Source organism: Epinephelus fuscoguttatus, linkage group LG9 (assembly GCF_011397635.1).
Source record: "Epinephelus fuscoguttatus linkage group LG9, E.fuscoguttatus.final_Chr_v1".
NCBI lineage: Eukaryota > Metazoa > Chordata > Actinopteri > Perciformes > Serranidae > Epinephelus > Epinephelus fuscoguttatus.
In genome coordinates, this window is record NC_064760.1 from 26,585,425 (window position 1) to 26,610,058 (window position 24,634).

Here is a 24,634-nt window from a genome sequence, read left to right on the forward strand (position 1 = left end):
TGAAAGAAAGTCAGGGTTTGTTGAAGAAAACGTGCCAGGGAGCAGGTTTGGTTCACGGAGGAGTCAGTTACCACAGAAACTGTCCCAGAGTCTGAGTTAGTTAATCCTGAGATGAGGGAAACTTTATAGAAAGAGAGGTATCACTGAACCTTGAACTTTCTGAAACAGGAGCCAGAGAGCTTTGATGGTTTAACCACAGGCAGATACATTTTGTTGATGAAGATGAAATAAAACACAAACAGCTTCAATGTAAAGGTTTTATTGCCAGAAACTCAGGACAGAGCAGACAACAAAGATCCAGACAAAATATATGCTTGAGTTACAATAATAATTAGTACTCTAATTACAATTGGTACCCAAATTAAGATTTTTAAAACTGTATTTTTTAAGTCTTAATTCAAAAATAAAATAAAAATATCATATCATGTCATGACTACTTCAACACAGTATCATAACCACTTAGTATTTCAGATCAAAATGTTTGTGTAAGTACAAGAAGTTAAGATCCATGTTTTTAGATATAGACATAATCAGTCATTCAAATATCACGAATATCAATATACTGTAATATAATACATCATCAATAATAATATAATATAATACATCATCGATATATATAATATGACATCTCTCTGTCCTTAGACCCTCACAGCGGATAAGGAAAAATTCCCCAAAAAACCCCTTTAACAGGGGAAAAAAATGGTAGAAACCTCAGGAAGAGCAACTGAGGAGGGATCCCTCTTCCAGGACGGACAGACGTGCAATAGATGTCGTACAGAACAGATCAACATAATAATAATGATTCGTTTTTAAATAATTAATAATTAATAATGGGATTGAAGCAGAAACTCTCTTGCTGTGAGGCGACAATGCTAACCACCACACCACCATGCCGCCCTTAATCTATCGATATAATATAAATAAATCTAATTCAAATTTAAAAGCTCTCTAATCTGTTGAACATATTCTCCCTCCCCCTCCATGTTCTGTGGGACCTGATAAAGCTTCAGAGGGCTGCTGTTCCCAACAAAAAACTTTAACTCTTTTCCAAAAAGCTGAACTACTGCATTGTTGAAATCCGTGGCTATCTTGTCTCTTATTGGTGACACTGATTCATTGATAACAACCTTGTTCCAGTTCTTTATTAGAGCTGTAACGATTTCATTTCTGACCTCTGGGGGAAATTCAGATGATGTAATAATTGTAATTCCACGGTCCAAATGGTCTTTTGTATGAGATGAACTGTTTGCCTGATCCAAAAGTTTGTGAAGAATGGATTTGATAGTGCTACGTAGTTCTTCTTTATATGCGGCTTCAACAAGATCAATTGTCTTATAGATGGTACTATTTTCAGACATCTTAATCAATTTTTGTCTCAGTTCATTTTCTTTTCTTTTACTGACTAGTTTGAATGGGATGTTCTTGCATTTTTCAATATAAGTAAGAAAAACACTCCTCGGATTTGAGATGTCAGAATAAGTGAGATACTGAAAAAAATTTGGACCAGTTAGTCCGTAAGGTTTTGTAAATGCGACGTCGGTAAAAAATCCATACATATTGTGCCACTGAACAGCTTTCTGTAAAAGTAGAAGCATACAGCAGGTGGTATTGTTCTCTCTCCTCAAACATGGGCTGTTATAGGAATACACCAAAAGTTTTATCACTTTGGTTCCATTTTTTTGTAAAAAATTGTCAATCTGTTGAATTAATTTTTCCTCACTGTGTTTTTTAGTGGGAACAGCAGACCTTCCGCCACCCTTTGAATGGTCTGGATAAACTGCAGGAAAAATGATCAAATCACCATTTTTCAAATAAGCAACAGCAAATGCATATTGTTTTTCCTGTCTTTTGTGTTCATCCAGGTAATATGCAAGGACAGACTTCATAGGTTCACATAGAGTCATTAAATCAATACTTGACTCTTTGTCTAAAGTCAAATGTGATTTCATTTTAGTAAAAAGTTCTGCTCTGTCAGAAATATTTGTTTGTTTTTCAAAACTGTCTTTCAGTAAGCGAATAAGGTAAAACAATTTCAATTCCAGTTTTTCAGGATTTACAATTGGGTGTAAATTTTGATTTTTGTCCTTATTTATATTTTGGTCTGGAATATTTTCAATAAAATCATTGTTTTGAAATTTATGAGATTCCAAGATATAGACAGATATAAGAATTTTCTTTGCTGGGCTACAGGGATGATCCTCCGGCTGCAGGTCTTCTTCCCTGGATAGTAAAAGAGTTTTACTTTAATATTTTTCACAGGACAAAATCATTCCTAAAACTTAATTATTATTATTATTATTATTATTATTATTATTATTATTATTATTATTATTGTTATCATTATTATCATTTAACTGCTAAGCTGGAAGAGTTCCCATGTGCCACATACATAGAGCTGTAGATGGTTAATGACTAATTTAACTCTGTTAAGTGTACCTAATGGTGGCGTGTTAGATTAAAATATATTTATTTTCTCTCCTCTTGTTGCAAATGGGAACAAAGCACAACAATATTGTTCAATATAATGGAGTTCCATTTACAGGCAAGGGAGACTGTCTTCACAAGAAAACAACACAATCATTTGCATCAGCAACGTTTACTGTCATGACAAAGTGCTCTGCAGCCGTGGCAACTATGAGAGCAAATAAGGAAGTTGTATGATGTCATAGAGAGAAAGAGAGGCTACTTGTATGTAAAACAAGTAGGCTGCTCCTAAAATGTATTTTTTAAAATACTGAGATACATGTAATGGAGTAAATGTATACCATCAGCACCTACCATGGAGGAGGATGGGAGACTTTGTCCGGTTTAGAGGAGCGGGGCCGAAGTATCGAATTGTTTGGAGATCTGCAGACAAAGATAGATGAGAATAAGCTGTCAAACATTAAGAAGTGTTAACATGTCATGATGTGGCAAGTCACTTAACTGTCATATAATAAATGTAGAAGTCAGTTGAAGAAAACAGTAAAGTTGAATATATTTGACTCATTTGACCTAAAAGCTGTCTTTTCACATTTACTTGATCCATTTTATGAGGACCAGTTTACACTGAGTAAATACATCTTTATACAAAGAGTGTACCTTTGGGGTGATTGGAGCTGTGACTCAGAGGAAGTGGTTGAAGCCATCTCCTCTCTCTCAAGCATGTCTGGATTTGTTATCTGCGACTGTCCGGCTTAGTGAGAAAAATTACTATAAATTATCTTCTAAATTATGTTTTCAGATGTAGCTGAAAGTGTTCTCTCTCAGTATGATGGTTAACAAACAACACATCATTATGAAATTGTTTAAATGTCAATGTTGGTGTTATTGATTATTTTACCCTTTGAAAACTATCTTTTGATAAAGTAACCACTTACCTCCATGGCGAGAAGTTGTGGATTGAAGAGAGAGAAATGAGAGGATATTTAAAAACAAGTTTTAAGTAAGTTTGTGTTGCTTTAAATATTGTTTGACACTAAATGTAAATAAAGTTTTAAAAAAACAGAAAGAAAATTTGTACCAAATTGATGTGACTTACCAGACTTGGTCTGTGGCAGTAATGTCCCCCCAAAGCAGGGGCTGGCAAAGCTTGTTCTCCACAGAAAATTCAACATAGAATATAGTAATGAGAATTTATGTTTTTTCTGTCGATGACAGGATTAACCTTACCTTGGGGTGTGTTTCTTTCTTTTTTTTTGCTGGTTTTTTTATGTTGCCTTCTCCTTTCCTGTTTTGTGCGCTGTGCTCTAGAGATGAAGAGTATATCAGAAACAGACAGGCTGTCACTGTGTGGCTGCATTTAAATACTTCTGCTTTTGCATTATCCTGTTGTCACCATGCCCAGTTTCGTTGCACAGGCCGGAAGCCTGGTTTTCAAGTTTAAGGCGTGAGGCAGAGAGTCACACTATGTGTCACTGCAGTAACACTTCATGAAAGATTGTTATTCCCTGGTAAAACATGTATTGTCAAATGACACTGTTATTTTAACAAACAAAAAGATGACGCTGTTAAAGTTAAAGTTAAAGTCCTACTGATTGTCACACACCTGGGTGTGTGAAATTTGTTCTCTGCATTTGACCCATCCCCTGAGGGAGTGGTGAGCAGCAGCAAAAAAATCAAAGTATAGTATGTCAAAAAAGTTTCATAGTATAATGTGCCATAAAAAATGCCACTGTGTAGTATGTAAAAAAATATGGTATAGTATGTGATAGAAATATAAGTAAATATTTCATACTGTATGTATGCCATGAAAATGTATGTATGTAATGAAAAATGCCAAAGTATAGTATTTAAAAAATGCCATAGTATAGTAGGTTATTACAAAAATACATAGTGCAGTTTGCAAAAAAATATAGTATAGTACATCATAAATGTCATAGTATAATCTGCCATAAAAATGTCATTGTATAGTATGTCAATCTCCCGCTCCATCTTACCCTCACTCGTGAAAAAGATCCCGAGATACTTAAACTCCTCCACCTGAGTGCCCCCGACCTGGAGTGGGCAATCCACCCTTTTCCGGCTGAGGACCATGGCTTCAGACTTGGAGGTGCTGATTCTCATCCTAGCCGCTTTACACTTGGCTACAAACCGTCCCAGCAAGAGTTGGAGGTCACTGTTCGATGGGGCTAGGAGGACCACGTCATCCGCAAAAAGCAGGGACGAGATCCTCCCATCACCAAACCTGACACCCTCCACCACTCGGCTGCGCCTAGAAATTCTGTCCATGAAAGTTATGAACAGAACCAGTGACAAAGGGCAGCCCTGGCGGAGTCCAACTCTCACTGGGAACAGGTTCGACTTGCTGCCGGCCACTCGAACCAGACTTGCGCTCCTTCGGTACTGGATGGCCCTTAGCAAGGGGCCACCAACTCCATACTCCCGGAGCACCCCCCACAGGATGCCCCTGGGGACACGGTCGTAAGCCTTCTCGAAACCCACAAAACACATGTGGACTGGTTGGGCGAACTCTCATGCCCCCTCCAGCACCCTGGCAAGGGTAAAGAGCTGGTCCACGGTTCTGTGTCTGGGACGAAAACCACATTGCTCCTCCTCAATCTGAGGTTCAACTATTGACCGGACCCTCTTTTCCAGCACCCTGGAGTAGACCTTACCGGGTAGGCTGAGGAGTGTGATCCCCCTGTAGTTGGAACACACCCTCTGATCCCCTTTCTTGAAGATGGGGACCACCACCCCAGTCTACCACTCCAGAGGCACTGTCCCCAATGTCCACGCAATGTTGCAGAGGCATGTCAGCCAGGACAGCCCTACAACATCCAGAGCCTTGAGATATCCAGGGCAAATCTCATCCACCACTCGGGTTAAGATAGGGCAGGCCGTTCCTCCCAATCACGCCCCTCCAGGTCCTGCTGTCATTGCTCACGTGAGCGTTGAAGTCCCCCAGCAGAACAATGGAGTCCCCGGTCGGGGCACTGTCCAGCACCTGTCCCAGGGACTCCAAAAAGGGCGTGTACTCTGAACAGCTGTTTGCTGCATAAGCGCAGACAACAGTCAGGACCAGTTCCCCAACCTGAAGGCACAGGGAAGCAACCCTTTCGTCTACTGGGGTGAACCCCAACGTACAGGCAGAGTCTGGGGGCTATCAGAAAGCCAACCCCGGCCGTCCGCCTCTCACTCGGAGCAACTCCAGCAAAGGAGAGAGTCCAACCCCTCTCAAGAACTTGGGTTCCAGATTCGAAACTATGTGTCAAGGTGGGGCCAAAAAATATAGTATAGTACATCATAAAAAATGTCATAGTATAATATGTGGCCCGCCACGAGAAACCCAGCAACAAGTCGGCCCGGTACAAGTCAAAAAAAAAAGAAAAAATCAATTTTTTTTTTTTTTTTTTTAAAAATGAGTGATTTTTGTTTTTTTTTGCAGAAGGTGTAAGTTGAAATCATGAAGAAGCCACTCCATGTTTCAGATAACAGTATTGGTGGCCTTAAAACCATAAACTTTGTATTTGAATTTGTGTTGTTTTAGAGGAAATGCTCTGATCCTAGTTGGGGGTGCGGCGATAACAACAGTAAATTTGCATATTGGCTTTCTTTGGCTATTCACGTGCTTTTGTTCTTTTTTCGGCCAATCAGCTGAACCACATGGCTACTTATGCAGCCAGCCACTCCTGCATAAGGAACTGCTACGAGGATTTAAACACTTCGTCAGTATTTCTGGACCTTTTATAACGTCTCTGCTCTCCATCATTCTGCTGAGAACCACGGTAACGATACATGTTTGTGTGTTTCGGTGAACGTTAACTTGTTTGTTGACGATTAGCAAGCTAGCTTAACCGTTAGATTCTGAGGGAAATATCTGCTGGGTGTTCATTAATTAATTAATCTACTACTTTTAAGATTTTATTTGCCTTAAAGTCTGTACGTTGGCTGGATGGTGGATGGCTGATCTTGTGTCTTTGACTGGCGGATTTTAAGCTTTTTGGGACACCTGTGTGACTGGTGCCGACACAGCCACACCAAACTACTTTAGCGTTTCGCTAACTTTTAGCAATATACTAGTTTTTTCTCCATTCTACAACCGGATCGACCACAATGATACTGCCCGCCTGAGAGGGAAAGACCCTGTGAACACTTTGGCCACCCCAGAACCCATTTTTACACCTTCTGTGCTGTTTTCTGGACACCGGACTGACTGCAGCTGTGGACAGCGGACACCCATTCATCTCAACGGGTCCAGTGCTTGGGCCTGCACCAGTAAGTCCCACTTTCTACGGGATCCAAACCACCCTGACCCAAGACCTACGTTTAAAATTCTGTTTAATGTGTGTACTTTGACAGGATGGCCGATCGTGTATTTTTGAGTTTTAGGGCATTTACTGTGGATTAAACATACGTACGCACACACACACAGAGGAACACAAAACACATGTTTATATACAGAATAGTACACCCCCAATGATCAACTTTATTCAGGGGCTTTTTGTAACAAAAGCATTTCCATTTCAATAAAGTACATTCTGATTCTGATCAGTCCACTAAAGTGCTTAAGGAAAATAACACTACATCAACATTAACTACATTGTTCAAACTACTACAATAGTTTCTGCCCTGCAGGCTAACAGATACCAGATGTCACTGAGAGCTAGACCAGTAGGGGGTAGGGCTTATCTACATGAGATGCAAATGAGCAGCATTGTGTTACCTGGCACCTGAGAATTCAAAATCGTTCAGGCTGGATTTCTCAGTAAAGTAGTTTGAGGAGTGCCTGCATTCAAATGGCCACAACTTCTTCAAATATTTTCAGATTTCCATGTGTTAGACATGGTTGGAAAGCTTAGAAACTACACTTTCAGAATCTGTAAATACCTCAAAATCTGAAAATACACATATTGCATCTAGACAGCATGGAGATGTTGGTAATTTATTTTAACAATGACTGATTTGCTTCATAAGTGAAAAACTGATGTTTAACTAGTTGAGCTATGTGCGAAGTGAGAAGCCTCAGATGATTTCACACTGAAGTATTGACACTGGATCTTTGTGCAAAGTTTGGTTTATCTTCAGGCATGAGAAGGCAGATTTTCTAGCGGAAAAAAGACTTGAAGATGCTGCAATTTTAAGTGATAAGCTGGAGCACAATATGTTTACATTACAATGTGGATTCTGCACCAGTTGAGGCTCGAATCCCCAACCTCTGGAACCTAAGACTGTCATCTACTGCTCTGAGCTAATTGGCAAGTAGCAACTCAACAGTGGCTTCACAAATTGAGTAAGCCATTCACTGTTGTGTAGGAAAGCAGCCATCCGTGCGTGGAAAGGCAGATCTGAAAAAACTGTAAAAAATTCCGTTATTAAGACAAAAATCTGAAAATACACATATTGCATCTAGACAGCATGGAGATGTTGGTAATTTGTTTGTAACAATGATTGATTTGCTCCATAAGTGAAAAACTGTTGTTTAAACTGATGTTTAAAATTGCCATTTTTATATTGACTCCAATTGTTCACATTAGAGCAAAAATCAAAATGCTGTCAAAAATTCAGTTTTTGAGATAAAATTCTGAAATTTGCCACACATCATCTACCATGACTCTAGAATTTTGTCATTTTTTCATGAACATTGAAGATTTATTTAGCAAGAATTTGCATGTATATGTTTACAGTACCGTTTACAGTCAAACATTTTGATGCACTGTAGGCTCAATTTTTGATAAATCAAAAATCTGAGAAACATAGTTTTTGTAGGACAGTCTGAAGATGCTCTGTAGCAAGTTTGGTGTCAATTGAGCAAAAATTGTGGGAGGAGATAGGTTTAATAAGTTTTACAGTTTTTGAAAAAAAAACAGAGTGATGAACTGCATAATTTTTAATAGGTTTAAGTGTGCAAAAGTTTCTTCAGTATTGGGGCTACAGTTTGATGAAAGTTGTGAAGTTGTAGCACGTATGGTGATTTGTTATGAATTTTCAAAGTTTTGAACTTTAGATGCTTGCTGTAGCACCACTATCAGGACTATTGGTTTGAGTTTACAGCTGAGGATATCTGGCATGAGACTGGACCTTTGTGCAAAGTTTGGTGAGTTTTCACCTATGGGAAGTATGATTTCCTCAGAAGAAGAAGAAGAAGAAGAAGAAGAAGAAGAATACCTAGGATTACAATAGTGTCCTCGCAGCTTAGCTGCCCGGACCCTAAATATAGTATAGTGCATCATAAAAAACGTCATGGTGTAGTTTGTCAAAAAAAGTCATACTACAGTATGTCATAAAAAATGCCAAAGTATAGTATATCAAAAATGCCATAGTATAGTATGTCAAAAATATAGTATAGTATATCATAAAAAATGTCATAGTATAGTATGTCAAAAAATATATATAGTAAATATATAGTATAGCATCACCATAACAAAACGTCATGGTGTAGTTTGTCGAAAAAAGTCATACTACAGTATGTCATACAAAATGCCAAAGTATAGTATATCAAAAAATGCCATAGTATAGTGTGTTGAAAAAATATAGTAAATATAGTATAGCGCATCATAACAAAACGTCATGGTGTAGTTTGTCAAAAAAAGTCATACTACAGTATGTCATAAAAAATGCCATAGTATAGTATGTCAAAAATATAGTATAGTATATCACAAAAAAGTCCTAATCAGATGACTTATATCTAATATAGTCTTTGTAGCTTTCCTAATACATTCATGTACTGCTTTACTGGAATGCATCTGTTTAATTAACTAATGAACCAAAATAAACTACTACTACTACTAACTACTACTACTATTATTGGTGTGTTTTCTTGTCAAGTTTGCTTGTGGGGCGTAGAAAAAATAGACTAGGCACTAAAACTGTTGCTGCAGATTGTGAGCCTGCAACGAGGCTTGGGGCTGCAGCACATCCTGTGTGAACAGAGTTATCGAAAGGAGACACGCAAGAAACAAAGGGATGACGCTGTTAAAGGGAAATTTCGGTTTATTTCAACCCATCTCCTATCCTCCTAAATTTGTTTCAACTGACTACTGACATAGAAATAATAGTTAGCATGTTAGCCGTTAGCCTAGATACAGCCGGGGCGTGTAGTAGCCTCAGACCTAAAACGTAAGTGAATGGGCATACTTCAAGTGGAAAGTTAGTCCACTAAACAAGCTTTTTTTTTTCCACAAAGACCGCCTCATATCGTTAGGATAAATGTCAGAGAACATATAGAAAACAACATGTAAACGTGTTGTCTTACTTTACCGGTGTGGTGCCATGTTAGCTCTGCTTTCCAAAGCTCGGCCAAAATATATCTCGCGAGCTCTAGATAAAGCACAGCTGGATACTAACGTTACTCCAGGTGGAGGTGTCTCGTCCTCGGTCACATCCAGACCTTGAAAACTGGTCCCATTCCTTGCAACAGAGGCATTCCTCTTCTCACAAACAAATTTAGGACGACAGGAGATGGGTTGAAATAAACCGAAATTTCCCTTTAACTGGTGACAGTGGAAGTGTAGTATGTCAAAAAAAAAGTCATACTACAGTATGTAATTAAAAAAATGCCAAATTAAAGTATGTAATAAAATAAGCCATAGTATATTAGGTTATTAAGAAAAATGCATAGTGCAGTTTGCCAAAAAAATATAGAATAATACATCATAAAAAATGTCATAGTATAATATGCCATAAAAATGTCATTGTATAGTATGTAGGGTTGGGAACGATTAACCGATACGACCGGATATCCGGTTTGACAAGCGAGAGATACGGCTGTGTCGGTAGCAGCCTCCCCAATCGATACGAATCAGCCATGAATACTTAGATGAATCGATTGTAGAGTCATGGATTCGGGTATCGCGAGACTAGCAATCGCTTGACTGACTTTAACAGTTTGCATCTCGAAAACAACGCGAGAGCCGGCTGCTCCGTAGCAGGCATTACTGACAACGATAATGGATGTAAACATCAGCGCCAGCTTGACTGTGGAGATGAGGAACAGAAGCTAATGCTGGTTGGATAAACCAGGGAGCAGCCAAGCCGCAGCAGAAACTAAAGGCGAATCCTGCTGGTTGTATCTCTGATATGATAAATATGATCATTCTAATGGGTAAATATCATATTCATTGTAGTAAATGGAGAAATAGCAAACCCTCCTTTGACTGGTTTATAAATGATTTCAAATTATTTTTCCTATCTCTTAAAAAATTGTACGCCTGGTGATCTATAAAATGACGTGCAACTGTTTTTGTTGTACTTGCACCTTATAAAAACCCCAGTTTTGTTTTTTGTTTTTATTTGTATTTTTTCTTTGTGACTCTTTTGCAATTTCACAACTTTTCATTGTACAAAAATGTATAGTCCTTACGAGAAGATGTATGTTTCTCTATGTTTTTTGTTCTATTGTGTGTTCAATAAAAAAAAAATCTAACAAAAAAAAAAAAAAAAAGAATCCTGCCAGTTGTGGGGTGAACGGGGGTCACAGACACAGACAGACATACGTATTCCTGTCAAATACGGCGGCGCATGATAACGGCTTACCGGCGACCGACAAGTCCGGTGTTATGTCCCTACTGGTTTCCAATTTAACTGGTTTCCTTACCGAACAGCCGCAGATGTGCTGCGCCTCCGTCAGCAGATTTGTCACAAATTCACAAACATACACAACATATTACTGGCGATCTTAAAGTCGCAGCCCACATCTACCAGAGCGAATATGCTTCTGTAAGTGAGCACTATGTACCAGTGACATTAAAAAAACAAATTAAAGAAAATATGATATACACAAATTTGCGTCAAGCTGGACTCAATTTCACATCAACAAAAGACAATATAACACAAACCGCACGTCCACCGATATAAGCCACTGAAACTCACAGAGCACAGGTATTAGTAAATTACGTCAGCAGAGTCTACAAACGTATTCAGTGCCACATTACAGTCTGCACAACACTGCACACTATGACAAAGCCTGTCATGTTTAAAAAGTGACGATCTAACTCGCTCACTGCGTACCTGTAGAGACAGCGATAACAGCATGACATCACCTCTCTCGGACCATGGCGACATTTCTTTTAGTGTGCGTCCCATAAATGTGAGTTTGTTCTTAGGGCTCATATGTCTCCATCAGAGCTAGCTGCCAGGTTGTCATAGAGTGTAATACTATTATTATTGTGTCATGGTAGTTAACGCTTGTACAATATCCGTTCACTTTTTAAAAATTTCGGCCGACTTTTTTTTTTTTTTTAACTCGGTCACGGAAGTCATTTAAAATGCAGCGAAGCATAATACTTAAATTAAAACATAGGCTACTGATGTAACACTCAAATTAGATTTTAAAAAGTGCAAGTACACAAAAAACTACTCAATTACAGTGACGTGAGTAAATGTAAGTCCATGCTTTTCACCTCTGTAATGATCCAGTGGCTATAAGTGCTTGGTTTTTATTTACATCTTATTTAGCGTATTTGGAGAGCATTTTCTGAGTTAGATCGTCACTTTTTAAACATGACAGGCTTTGTCATAGTGTGCAGTGTTGTGCAGACTGTAATGTGGCACTGAATACGTTTGTAGACTCGTGGAAAAAGAACAAGAAACATTGATAAATATGTTTGGGTATTTTCAAGGCAAGCCGAGGGTAACCAGTTGTCTCAGGTCAGCCCAAATCAAAATGTTATCTGGATGCTGACGTAATTTACTAATACCTGAGGAAAGCCATGCACTCTGTGAGTTTCGGTGGCTTATACCGGTGGACGTGCGGTTTGTGTTATATTGTCTTTTGTTGACGTGAAATTGGGTCCAGCTTGACGCAAATTTGTATATATCATTTTTTCTTTAATTTGTTTTTTTTAATGTCGCTGGTACGTAGTGCTCACTTACAGAAGCATATTCACTGTGGTAGATGTGGGCTGCGACTTTAAAATCGCCAAAATCGACCGAAAATCCTGTTCGGTAAGGAAATCAGTTAAATTGGAAACCAGTAGGGACATAACACCGGCTCCAGGTCCAAGAAGTCTTCGTGGGTGTCATGACTGCCCAAAAATACCTGAACAGCCAAGCCGTGGCAGCACACAGGTATGTGACGTGTCAGAGGAGAAACGAGCAGTTCATTTATGAAGGGACTGTTCTTTACTTGTCAGGGGAGGAGGTGGCTGGTTGATTTTGATTTTATTTATTTATTTTATTTTGATCCCCCCTATGTTAATCACTTATTGATGCTGTTTTTGAAGTATGAATAAGTCAATAAGTAATTTATTCCATTGAAATATCAGTGATGTATTATAGAAAAGTGATTTGTCTTTTTATAAATGACAAACACAGAGTGTAGTAAACACAGAGAAATAGTCTGACATGCTGTCAGTGATAAGCTGCTAGTCATCACAGTCCATGATATCAACTAATAACAGGAGATGTCAGATTCTGCCCCTACATTGCATGTTATTATTCATTCTACTTTATGTTTATATTGTACAGCGTTATAATAAACTTTATTCCAGACTCAAGTCCATATAAGATACACACAAAAACACAGACAATACCATAAAAACAACACAACAAGTAGGTTTAAAACACTTAAATTTTACTGAAAGTTCAATTCACTTGAAGTTTAAAACTTCTTCTCATTTTTAGATTGATCCCATCCAACAAAATGATGTTCATTCAACAAGACTTTTTTTGGTCCATGTCTAAAAATAAATACATTTGACATGAGATTTTGTTGTTGTTTGACTTTTTATTTTATTTTTGCCAGTGCCATACAGCAACAATGCTTGGGGATGTGGTCTTTTAAAAATTTGAAAATACTGTAAGAATGTCACTTTTATAGAATTGGCTTCTTTATTTTATAATGTATGATTAATGTCTAAATCAACAAATGTTAACCATAGAATCGTACTGAATCGTATCGTTCCTACACTGTATTGAATCGTATCGAATTGTTCTGTATTAAAAATATATCGTTTTGAATCGTATCGTAACCCGTGTATCTAGATACGTATCGAATTGTCTATCACAGAGAGATTCCCAACCCTAATAGTATGTCCTAAAAAATATAGTAAATATTGTATAGCACATCATAACAAAACATCATGGTGTAGTTGGTTATTAAAAAATACATAGTGCAGTTTGCCAAAAAAAATATAGTATAGTACATCATAAAAAATGTCATAGTATAGTATGTCAAAAAAATATAATAAATATAGTATAGTGCACCAAAACAAAACGTCATGGTGTAGTTTGTCAAAAATAGTCATACTACAGTATGTCATAAAAACATGCCAAAGTATAGTATTTTAAAAAAATGCCATAGTGTAGTGTGTCAAAAATATAGTATAGTATATCATTAAAAATGTCCTAATCAGATCACTTATATCTAATATAGTCTTTGTAGCCTTCCTAACACATTATTGGTGCGTTTTCTTGTCAGGTTTGCTTGTGGCTCGTAGAAAAAATAGACTAGACACTAAAACTGTTGCTGCAGATTGTGAGCCTGCAACAAGGCTTGGGGCTGCAGCACATCCTGTGTGAACAGAGCAATTGAAAGGAGGCATGCAAAAAACAAAGGGATGACGGTGTTAACTGGTCACAGCTTTAAAGTTTGTTTGTTTATAGTAAATCGTGCTCCTTTTCTTGAAATACTGTCAAGTCTGTTTATTGTGTCTCTTTTGTATTCAACTTGTGTGGTGCACAGTTTTGGTGCAACTGTGGGTGCAGTCAGACAAGAATTTATCTGCACAGATCGTCAAGCCTGTGGCTGATATGTAAGGAATGAAAAGGAAAAAAAAATCTGCTGTTTGATAGGATTAACAAGGTCAGTGATTTTCTGTATAAAATATGATGTTTCAGTTCCTGCTTTGGGCAGGTTTTATTTTAGTTCTTGCCTCCTCCTTTCCTGTTTGTGAATGTTAGAAAAAGAACTGTGTGTTGGCTGAGTATAAATCCTTGGTAATCATGGGGGACAAGCAGTTGCCAAGTCTCACTGTGTATATAGAGGCTGGAATGTGAAGTTTAAAGCATGGGTGATCTTACCTGTATGCAATTGGGCTGACACTCACTGGAAGTACTGGAACCTCTGATACTGCATCTCTGTGTACATTAACACTGACAAATCAGTGCTGAAAATGTCCTTGTTGGATTAAATAAAAACACAACTATAAAAACAACAGAGGACCAAGAAGACACTTCAGCAGCTGATGAGGGTTTTTTTCTGAATGTTGCTGTGACTGCGTCTTAAGTGGCAAATTGCAGTGCAGATGATTCATAGGAATTTTCCATACACGTATGCTGGCTTGACTTGACTCGGCTTACCTGGGTGTGTCAACCTGCAGCTTTTTTTTGATCTCCATTCAACAGGGCCGCCTGCTTGAAGGTGTGCATTTAACAGACCATGCACTTGTAAAGTTTTCTCGTGCATATCCTTTTACTGTATGTCTTAAATGGCATTCATCTACTTTTATCCAATTTTGAATGTTTGGTTATAGCCTTCAACCTATCCTTTTGGAGGCACCATGAGGTCAACAACTGTTGGATAAACTGCCATGAAATCTTGTTCAGACATTCATGTTTCTGTAATTTTGGTGAACCCTGACTTTTCATCAACCCATCATCAGGTCAAACATGTAATGGCTCTGGATTGGCTCCAGCAGATTCCAGGTACAACATCTGAGGTCTCTGTCCAGAGGAGTGCAGCCCGAGGAACAGCTAAGACACTGTGCAGAACCCTCGAACTCCCAGCCCTCTGGTAGAGGACCCAACCTGAGGAATACACACCACCACCTCCATGGGGAGATATATGGAATGAAACTCAGAATATATTGAATGAAACTTAAAAATATATGGAATGAAACTCAGATTAATCAGATTATGCCATGACCTCTGTGAGCCAATCATTTTATTGCTATCAAATATTATACAGTGAGACCTGAGGAAAGTACTCAAGTTCCCAACTAAGCCACGTATGAAATTTAAAACCCATGAAAAAATATGTACCAGGAAATAGTGAAAGCCAAATATAAATGAAAGGTTAACCACTAAAAAAAGGCACGGAGAGTGGTTCACTGAAGGGCAGCAACATGCTTGAAACGTAAAGTGAATTTTATTCAGAAAAATTAAAGAAAATGAACTGGAAATGACTGCGGAGAGGGAGAATGATTCCCCAAACTCTGCCCAAATACATAATTAATATGTCAAAGCTTCCTTTCCTAAAACAATACAAACAAAGAAAAAGAGAACAATGGGATGAGAAATTTTAATCGTTAAAAATAGTTTAAAAAGTGTGCATGAATGTGACAGGAAGCTGAGCTCGTAATCTAACGATAAGTTACTGTGGAGTATTCTTTTCTGTGTCAGTCCATATTTACAGTAAATCATCCTCCCTTTCCTTGTTTCAGTTAAGATCTATTACGTATGAACTTCTATTGTTGATGACATGTTTTCATTTTCGTTTTCAACAGGTGTGGTGCATAGTTGTGGTGCAGCTGTGGGTGTGGTCAGAATTAAATTGTTTCCAGGTGTCGAAGCTTCACACACTTAAAATAGCATTTTCAGAGTCAACATGTGAACATGCTATAAGGATTGGCTAAAAGTGGAATGAGTGGAGAAGCGCAATCCAACTGGCAGGACTAATCTCCAGTTATATACACAGTGTGGTCACACCAACAGACTGAGCTACTGCTAGATAACTTGTTTCATCTGTGAAATGAATGTCAAGATTCAAGATATTAACAATAAAATTTAAAAATACCACGATAAAACAAATGAATGGAAGTCAAAGTTACAGCTGAACCAACGTATTAAAAAACAGGACATGAATCCTGGAGAAAATCGAGGCTTCGAAGAGGTTGGACATTCAAAAATAGCAAACTCACAAATTTCACAGCAAATCTGTTCAGATTGTTCAGATGTGACCAAGAGGTAAGATGGTAATGATGCTGCGTGTTCTGATACAGTACGGCAATGGCATATCAAAGATTTCAACAGAAGAGAACCTGAAAGAGACAAACAATTTGCGTATGCCATGGTCCTCTTGAAGGACAAGAGCAGAAAGGATTTTCCAGCAGTTCGTCCAGAATTTCAGAAGAAGAAGAAAGAGTCTGGTGCCCTGCGCACCAAAGCGGACCAAAGCAGACCGACCATCAGAGCATCAACACACAGTGAAAAGATTGTAATCAAGCAACTGGATGATTATCTCCAGCACAATTGGACCATGGTGAAACACAATTTGATTTATACACTCAATAGCCCGTGTTTGAAAAGGGGAGACCAAATTGTCCCTTGTATGTTTCAGCTTTTACACAAAGCCCATGAATGGCGTCAGCATTATGAAGTTTGTACTGATGTGGCATTTACAAAGTTTTGGGGACTAAGTGGTCCAAATTATTTTAAATATCTCAACTATTCTACCATCTCATGTCCCAGCAGTCCTTTTCATTCACATATTGTGAAATGCGAGGACGTCCCTTTCAAAGCGGATGCTAAGAATCTGAGGGACATTTTCAACAAGAGTGATATCAGCAACACTCTGTCACATGTTAAAGACACGGATAAGAACACACTCCGCAGGGGCATTACATTTGCTCGAAAAACCCTTGTGAACCTGGCAGAAACTTTATTTGGTCTGTGTGGCGATCATTTGGACCGGGGAAAGCAGACGATTGGTTCTTTGACTTTTCTGCCAGCAGTACAGCACAAAGTTTGTGAAAAATTACAGGAGCAGTGGAAAGAAATGGTCAACAAGAGTTCAATGACGCCCATCAGAGAATACATGGCTGAAGAATTCAACTGTGCTGTAGTCCATCATTTCAGAGAACAGTTAAAGTCATTTCTGGGGAACAGCAGCCCACTGCAGCTTCACTGCATTCCTCGCAGGAAACTTGAAAATATATGCAATGAAACTTGAACATATATACAATGGAACTCAGAATATATTGAACAAAACTTGAAAATATATGGAATGAAATGTATAAACGCTTGATAAGGGAGAGGAAGATGGTAATGATGCTGTGTGTTCTGATACAGTACGGTAATGGCATATCAAAGATTTACTATTTACTTTGTATGTTATTATTATTATTATTGTTAAAATCAATCAATAAATCATTCGCCTATTGAAAAAAAATCCAGTTTGCCTTTAGTATATGGAAAATATTTCATATGTTGTGTATTTAAAACATGTGGGTTAGTATTCCCAAAATAGCATAAAAGGGTTAAAATTATTGAAGAAATACATGTAAATTGAATAGTTATGATCAAGACTGAAGTTGGCCAAATGATTTAATGCAGTTAAAGTGAAAAAAAAAATGCCATTTTATGAGGACTAGTTTACACTGAGTGAATACATTTTTATACAAAGAGTGTACCTTTGGGGTGATTGACTCAGAGGAAGTGGTTAAAGGCGTCTCCTCTCTCTCAGGCATGTCTAGAATTTGTTGTCTGCTACTGTCCGGCTTAGTGAGAGAAAATAATTAAAAATTCTAAATTATGTTTTCAGATGTAGCTGAAAGTGTTCTCTCTTGATGTTGGTTCACAAACAACACATCATTATGAAATTGTTTAAATGTCAGTGTTGGTGTTATTGATTATTTTACCCTTAGAAAAACTATCTTTTGATAAAGTAACCACTTACCTCCATGGCCAGAGGCTGTGCACACTAGAGAGAGAAATGAGAGGGTATTAAAACACAAGTTTTAAGTAAGTTTGTGATGCTTTAAATATTGTTTGACACTTAAATGCAAATGAAGGTAAAAAAAAAAAACCACACACACAGAAAATCTGTACCAAATTGATGTGACTTACCAGACTTGGTCTGTGGCAGTAATGTCCCCCCAAAGACATCAGAAACAGACAGGCTGTCACTGTGTGGCTGCATTTAAATACTTGTACTTTTGTATTATCCTGTTGTCACCATGCTCAGTTTCGTTGCACAGGCCAGAAGCCTGGTTTTCAGGTTTAAGGCGTGAGGCAGAAAGTCACGCTATGTGTCACTGCAGTAACACTTCATGAAAGATTGTTATTACCTGGTAAAACATGTATTGTCAAATGACACTGTTATTTTAAGAATCAGTAAGACAAGGCTATTAAGTGGTTACAATTTTTAAAAGTGTAGTATGTCAAAAAATGTCATAGTGTGTCATATAGTGTGTCAAAAAATATAGTAAATATAGTAAACTCAGCATAAACTCAATAAATATTGAATGAAACTTGAAAATAGCAGCTGAGTATATGATAAATATTTCATATTTTGTGTTTGAAACATGTGGGTTAGTATTCCCAAAATGGCATTAAAGGGTTAAAATTATTGAAGAAATACATGTGAATGTATATACATTAACACTGACAAAACAGTGCTAATAGAGGACCAAGAAGACACTTAAGCAGCTGATGAGTTTTTTTTTTCTGAACGCTGCTGTGACTGCGTCTTCAGTGGTTGCTTGCAGTGCAAATGACTCATAGGGGTTTTCCATCACATAACCACGTGACACTTTTGACATTCTTACAATATAAATGATCTTGTTATATGTAAGCCACTGGCCAGCACTCACAGTTCAGTGGATAAAACTTGTACCTCATAACAAGAGGGCTGCTGGTTGGAGCCCAACTGCAAAGTACCTCAAACATTGAAAAATATTTCACTCATACTGAACGCCACTGACTATCAAACTGGGCTTTAACCACACAAACATAGAAAACACCATCACTCATCGAAAATAAGAAGAAAGAGTGTATTTAATAGGAATGAATGTCAAGATTCAAGATATTAACAATGAAAGTAAATCATACAATGATACAAAACAAATGAATGAAAGTCAAAGTTTACAGCTGGACCAACATATAAATAAACAAAAAATGAATCCTGGTGAAAATCGAAGATTCGAAGAGGTTAGACATTTAAAAAATGACAATTTGACAGCAAATCTGGATTGTTCAGATGTGACAAATAGGACTCAGTTGTTAATTGACAGTTGGGAAGAAACGACAGATTGTTGTGACAAAACAGAAATGTATAATCGCTTGATGGGACTGCTTCCATCTAAGGGAGAGGAAGATGGTAATGATGCTGCGTGTTCTGATACAGTACGGCAATGGCATATCAAAGATTTCAGCAGCAGAGAACCTGAAAGAGACAAACAATTTGCGTATGCCATGGTCCTCTTGAAGGACAACAGCAGAAAGGATTTTCCGGCAGTTCATCCAGAATTTCAGAAGAAGAAGAAGAAAGAGTCTGGTGCCCTGCGCACCAAAGCGGACCAAAGCAGACCGACCATCAGAGCATCAACACACAGTGAAGAGATTGTAATCAAGCAACTGGATGATTATCTCCAGCACAATGGGACCATGGTGAAACACATTTTGATTTATACACTTAATAGCCCGTGTTTGAAAAGGGGAGACCAAATTGTCCCTTGTATGTTTCAGCTTTTACACAAAGCCCATGAATGGCGTCAGCATTATGAAGTTTGTACTGATGTGGCATTTACAAAGTTTTGGGGACTAAGTGGTCCAAATTATTTTAAATATCTCAACTATTCTACCATCTCATGTCCCAGCAGTTCTTTTCATTCACATATTGTAAAATGCAAGGACGTCCATTTCAAACTGGATGCGAAGAATCTGAGGGACATTTTCAACAAGAGTGATATCAGCAACACTCTGTCACATGTTAAAGACACGGATAAGAACACACTCCGCAGGGGCATTACATCTGCTCGAAAAAAACTTGTGAACCTGGCAGAAACTTCATTTGGTCTGCGTGGCGATCATTTGGACCGGGGAAAGCAGACGATTGGTTCTTTGACTTTTCTGCCAGCAGTACAGCACAAAGTTTGTGAAAAATTACAGGAGCAGTGGAAAGAAATGGTCGACAAGAGTTCAATGACGCCCATCAGAGAATACATGGCTGAAGAATTCAACTGTGCTGTAGTCCATCATTTCAGAGAACAGTTAAAGTCATTTCTGGGGAACAGCAGCCCACTGCAGCTTCACTGCATTCCTCGCAGGAAACTTGAAAATATATGCAATGAAACTTGAACATATATACAATGGAACTCAGAATATATTGAACAAAACTTGAAAATATATGGAATGAAATGTATAAACGCTTGATAAGGGAGAGGAAGATGGTAATGATGCTGTGTGTTCTGATACAGTACGGTAATGGCATATCAAAGATTTACTATTTACTTTGTATGTTATTATTGTTATTATTATTATTATTGTTAAAATCAATCAATAAATCATTCGCCTATTGAAAAAAAAAATCCAGTTTGCCTTTAGTATATGGAAAATATTTCATATGTTGTGTATTTAAAACATGTGGGTTAGTATTCCCAAAATGGCATTAAAGGGTTAAAATTATTGAAGAAATACATGTAAATTGAATAGTTATGATCAAGACTGAAGTTGGCCAAATGATTTAATGAAGTTAAAGTGAAAAAATGCCATTTTATGAGGACTAGTTTACACTGAGTGAATACATTTTTATACAAAGAGTGTACCTTTGGGGTGATTGACTCAGAGGAAGTGGTTAAAGGCGTCTCCTCTCTCTCAGGCATGTCTAGAATTTGTTGTCTGCTACTGTCCGGCTTAGTGAGAGAAAAATAATTAAAAATTCTAAATTATGTTTTCAGATGTAGCTGAAAGTGTTCTCTCTTGATGTTGGTTAACAAACAACACATCATTATGAAATTGTTTAAATGTCAGTGTTGGTGTTATTGATTATTTTGCCCTTAGAAAAACTATCTTTTGATAAAGTAACCACTTACCTCCATGGCCAGAGGCTGTGCACACTAGAGAGAGAAATGAGAGGGTATTAAAACACAAGTTTTAAGTAAGTTTGTGTTGCTTTAAATATTGTTTGACACTTAAATGCAAATGAAGGTAAAAAAAAAAAACACACACAGAAAATCTGTACCAAATTGATGTGACTTACCAGACTTGGTCTGTGGCAGTAATGTCCCCCCAAAGACATCAGAAACAGACAGGCTGTCACTGTGTGGCTGCATTTAAATACTTGTACTTTTGTATTATCCTGTTGTCACCATGCTCAGTTTTGTTGCACAGGCCGGAAGCCTGGTTTTCAGGTTTAAGGCGTGAGGCAGAGAGTCACGCTATGTGTCACTGCAGTAACACTTCATGAAAGATTGTTATTCCCTGGTAAAGTCAAATGACACTGTTATTTTAAGAAACAATAAGATGACACTGTTAAGTGGTTACGATTTTAAAAGTATAGTGTGTCAAAAAATATAGTATGGGACCTCATAAAAAATGTCATAGTAGCCTATAGTGTGTTGCAAAAAAAATCATAGTATAGTATGTCAAAAAAGTTTCATAGTATAATGTGCCATAAAAAATGCCATTGTGTAGTATGTCAAAAAATATAGTATAGTATGTGATAGAAATATAAGTAAATATTTCATACTGTATGTCATGAAAACTTATGTTTGTATGTAATAAAAAAAATGCCAAAGTAGTATTTTAAAAAATGTCTTTGAGAATGTTTTAGCCAGTCTCATAGGGCAGCTGGCTGACATGGGAGGGTCGTTGCCATGATTAGCACACACCTGACACTCACCCATGCATGGCTTTCATGACTGACTTTGCTGATCTACACACTCCATTGATTATTTAAGTGAATTTTAGTTTAATAAATTCGGCTCGTTTTAAGGAAATCTTGTGTGGACTCCCTTCTTGTCACATACTCTGAGCCAATTAGTGACAAGTAGGTTATTTAAAAAATACATAGTGCAGTTTGCAAAAAAAAAAAAAATAGTATAATACATCATAAAAAATGTCATAGTATAATATGCCATAAAAACATCATGGTGTTGTTTTAAAAAAAAAAAGTCATATTACAGTATGTCAAAAAATGCCATAGTATAGTGTTTGAAAAATATAGTATGGTATATCATAAAAAAAAAAAAAATGTCCTAATCAGATCACTTATATCTAATATAGTCTTTGTAGCCTTCCGAACACATTATTGGTGTGTTTTCTTGTCAGGTTTGCTTGTGGCTCGTAGAAAAAATAGACTAGGCACTAAAACTGTTGCTGCAGATTGTGATCCTGCAACAAGGCTTGGGGCTGCAGTGAATCATAGTATAGTATGTCAAAAAAGTTTCATAGTATAATGTGCCATCAAAAATGCCATTGTGTAGTATGACAAAAAATATAGTATAGTATGTGATAGAAATATGATATTTTGAGGGCAGCAGTAGCTCAGTCCATAGGGACTTGGGTTGGGAACCGGAGGGTCGCCCGAACCTCCCAACCGCTCGGAGTGCCTGTCATGGGCAGCCCCACTCTGACATCTCTCCACTTAGTGCATGTAAAGGTCCTGTTTGTGCATATGTGTGTTTGGACCTGTGTGTAATTGACAAAAGAGTGAAAAAATTAATAAATTAATAAAATATATAAAATAAAATAAAATAAAATAAAAATTTAATTAAAAATTTAAAAAATGCCATAGTATAGTATGTAATAAAATATGCCATAGTATGGTAGGTTATTAAAAAAATACATAGTGCAGTTTGCCAAAAAATATAGTATAATACATCATAAAAAATGTCATAGTGTAGTAAAAAAAAACGTCATGGTGTAGTTGGTCAAAAAAGTGATAAATCATAAGTCATAAAGTCTGTCATAAAAAACTGCCAAAGTGTAATATATCAAAAAATGCCATAGTATAGTGTGTGAAAAATATAGTATAGTATATCATAAAAAAATGTCCTAATCAGATCACTTATATCTAATATAGTCTTTGTAGCCTTCCTAACACATTATTGGTGTGTTTTCTTGCCAGGTTTGCTTGTGGCTCGTAGAAAAAATAGACTAGACACTAAAACTGTTGCTGCAGATTGTGATCCTGCAACAAGGCTTGGGGCTGCAGCACATCCTGTGTGAACAGAGCAATCGAAAGGAGGCATGCAAGAAACAAAGGGATGACGCTGTTAACTGGTCACAGTTTTAAAAGTGTTCATGAATGTGACAGGCAGCTGAACTCAGATTCTTACAGGAAGTTCTGTAAACATTAATAATGATAAAACAGTGCTGAAAAGGTCCTCGTTAAAATGAATAAAAAACAGAACAATAAAAATAATAGAGGACCAAGAAGACACTTAAGCAGCTGATGAGGGTTTTTTTTCTGAATGCTGCTTCAGTGGCTGGTTTCAATGCAAATGACTCACAGGGGTTTTCTGTCACATTACCATGTGACACTTTTAACATTCTTACAATATAAATTATGATGTTACCACGTGACACTTTTAACATTCTTACAATATAAATTATCATGTTACCACGTGACACTTTTAACATTCTTACAATATAAATTATCATGTTATATGTAGTCCACTGGGCAGCACTCACAGTTCAGTGGATAAAACTTATGCCTCATAATAAGATGTCAAGATTCAAGATATTAACAATGAAAGTAAATCAAAGAATGATACAACAAATGAATGAAAGTCAAAGTTTACAGCTGGACCAATGCATAAAAAAACAAGAAATTAACTCTGGAGAAAATCGAGGATTCAAAGAGGTTAGACATTTAAAAATTGCCAATTTGACAGCAAATCCGGATTGTTCAGATGTGACCAAGAGGATTCGGTTGTTAATTAACAGTTGGGAAGAAACGACAAACTGCTGTGACAAAACAGAGATGTACAATCGCTTGATGGGACTGCTTCCATCTAAGGGAGAGGAAGATGGTAATGATGCTGTGTGTTCTGATACAGTACGACAATGGCATATCAAAGATTTCAGCAGCAGAGAACCTGAAAGAGACAAACAATTTGCGTATGCCATGGTCCACTTGAAGGACAACAGCAAAAAGGATTTTCCGGCAGTTCATCCAGAATTTCAGAAGAAGAAGAAGAAAAAGTCTGGTGCCCTGCGCACCAAAGCGGACCAAAGCAGACCGACCATCAGAGCAGCAACACACAGTGAAGAGATTGTAATCAAGCAACTGGATGATTATCTCCAGCACAATGGGACCATGGTGAAACACATTTTGATTTATACACTCAATAGCCCGTGTTTGAAAAGGGAGACCAAATTGTCCCTTGTATGTTTCAGCTTTTACACAAAGCCCATGAATGGCGTCAGCATTATGGAGTTTGTACTGATGTGGCATTTACAAAGTTTTGGGGACTAAGTGGTCCAAATTATTTTAAATATCTCAACTATTCTACCATCTCATGTCCCAGCAGTCCTTTTCATTCACATATTG

The 24,634-nt window shown here is 37.4% G+C and overlaps 2 protein-coding genes across 3 annotated transcripts in view; both read right to left on the minus strand.

Moving 5' to 3' along the window:
- The window catches only part of LOC125894154 (uncharacterized), a 122,046-nt gene extending 118,295 nt beyond the window's left edge, over positions 1-3,751 (minus strand). The window contains exon 1 of one of the 2 annotated variants that reach the window (XM_049585375.1): positions 3,521-3,751. The gene's annotated coding sequence lies outside the window, so the exon portion shown is untranslated. The remainder of the gene's footprint in view (positions 1-3,520) is intronic. The other variant, XM_049585374.1, reaches the window with a different exon arrangement.
- On the minus strand, positions 244-21,360 carry LOC125894156 (uncharacterized). The gene is made up of 5 exons (XM_049585389.1): positions 21,338-21,360; positions 18,035-18,058; positions 3,082-3,175; positions 2,779-2,847; positions 244-2,220 (listed from the first exon to the last, which is right to left on the minus strand). The coding sequence occupies exons 3-5, from the start codon at positions 3,144-3,146 to the stop codon at positions 927-929; spliced, it is 1,428 nt and encodes a 475-aa protein (XP_049441346.1). The 5' UTR covers positions 3,147-3,175; positions 18,035-18,058; positions 21,338-21,360; the 3' UTR covers positions 244-926.
- Positions 21,361-24,634: the final 3,274 nt, after the last annotated feature.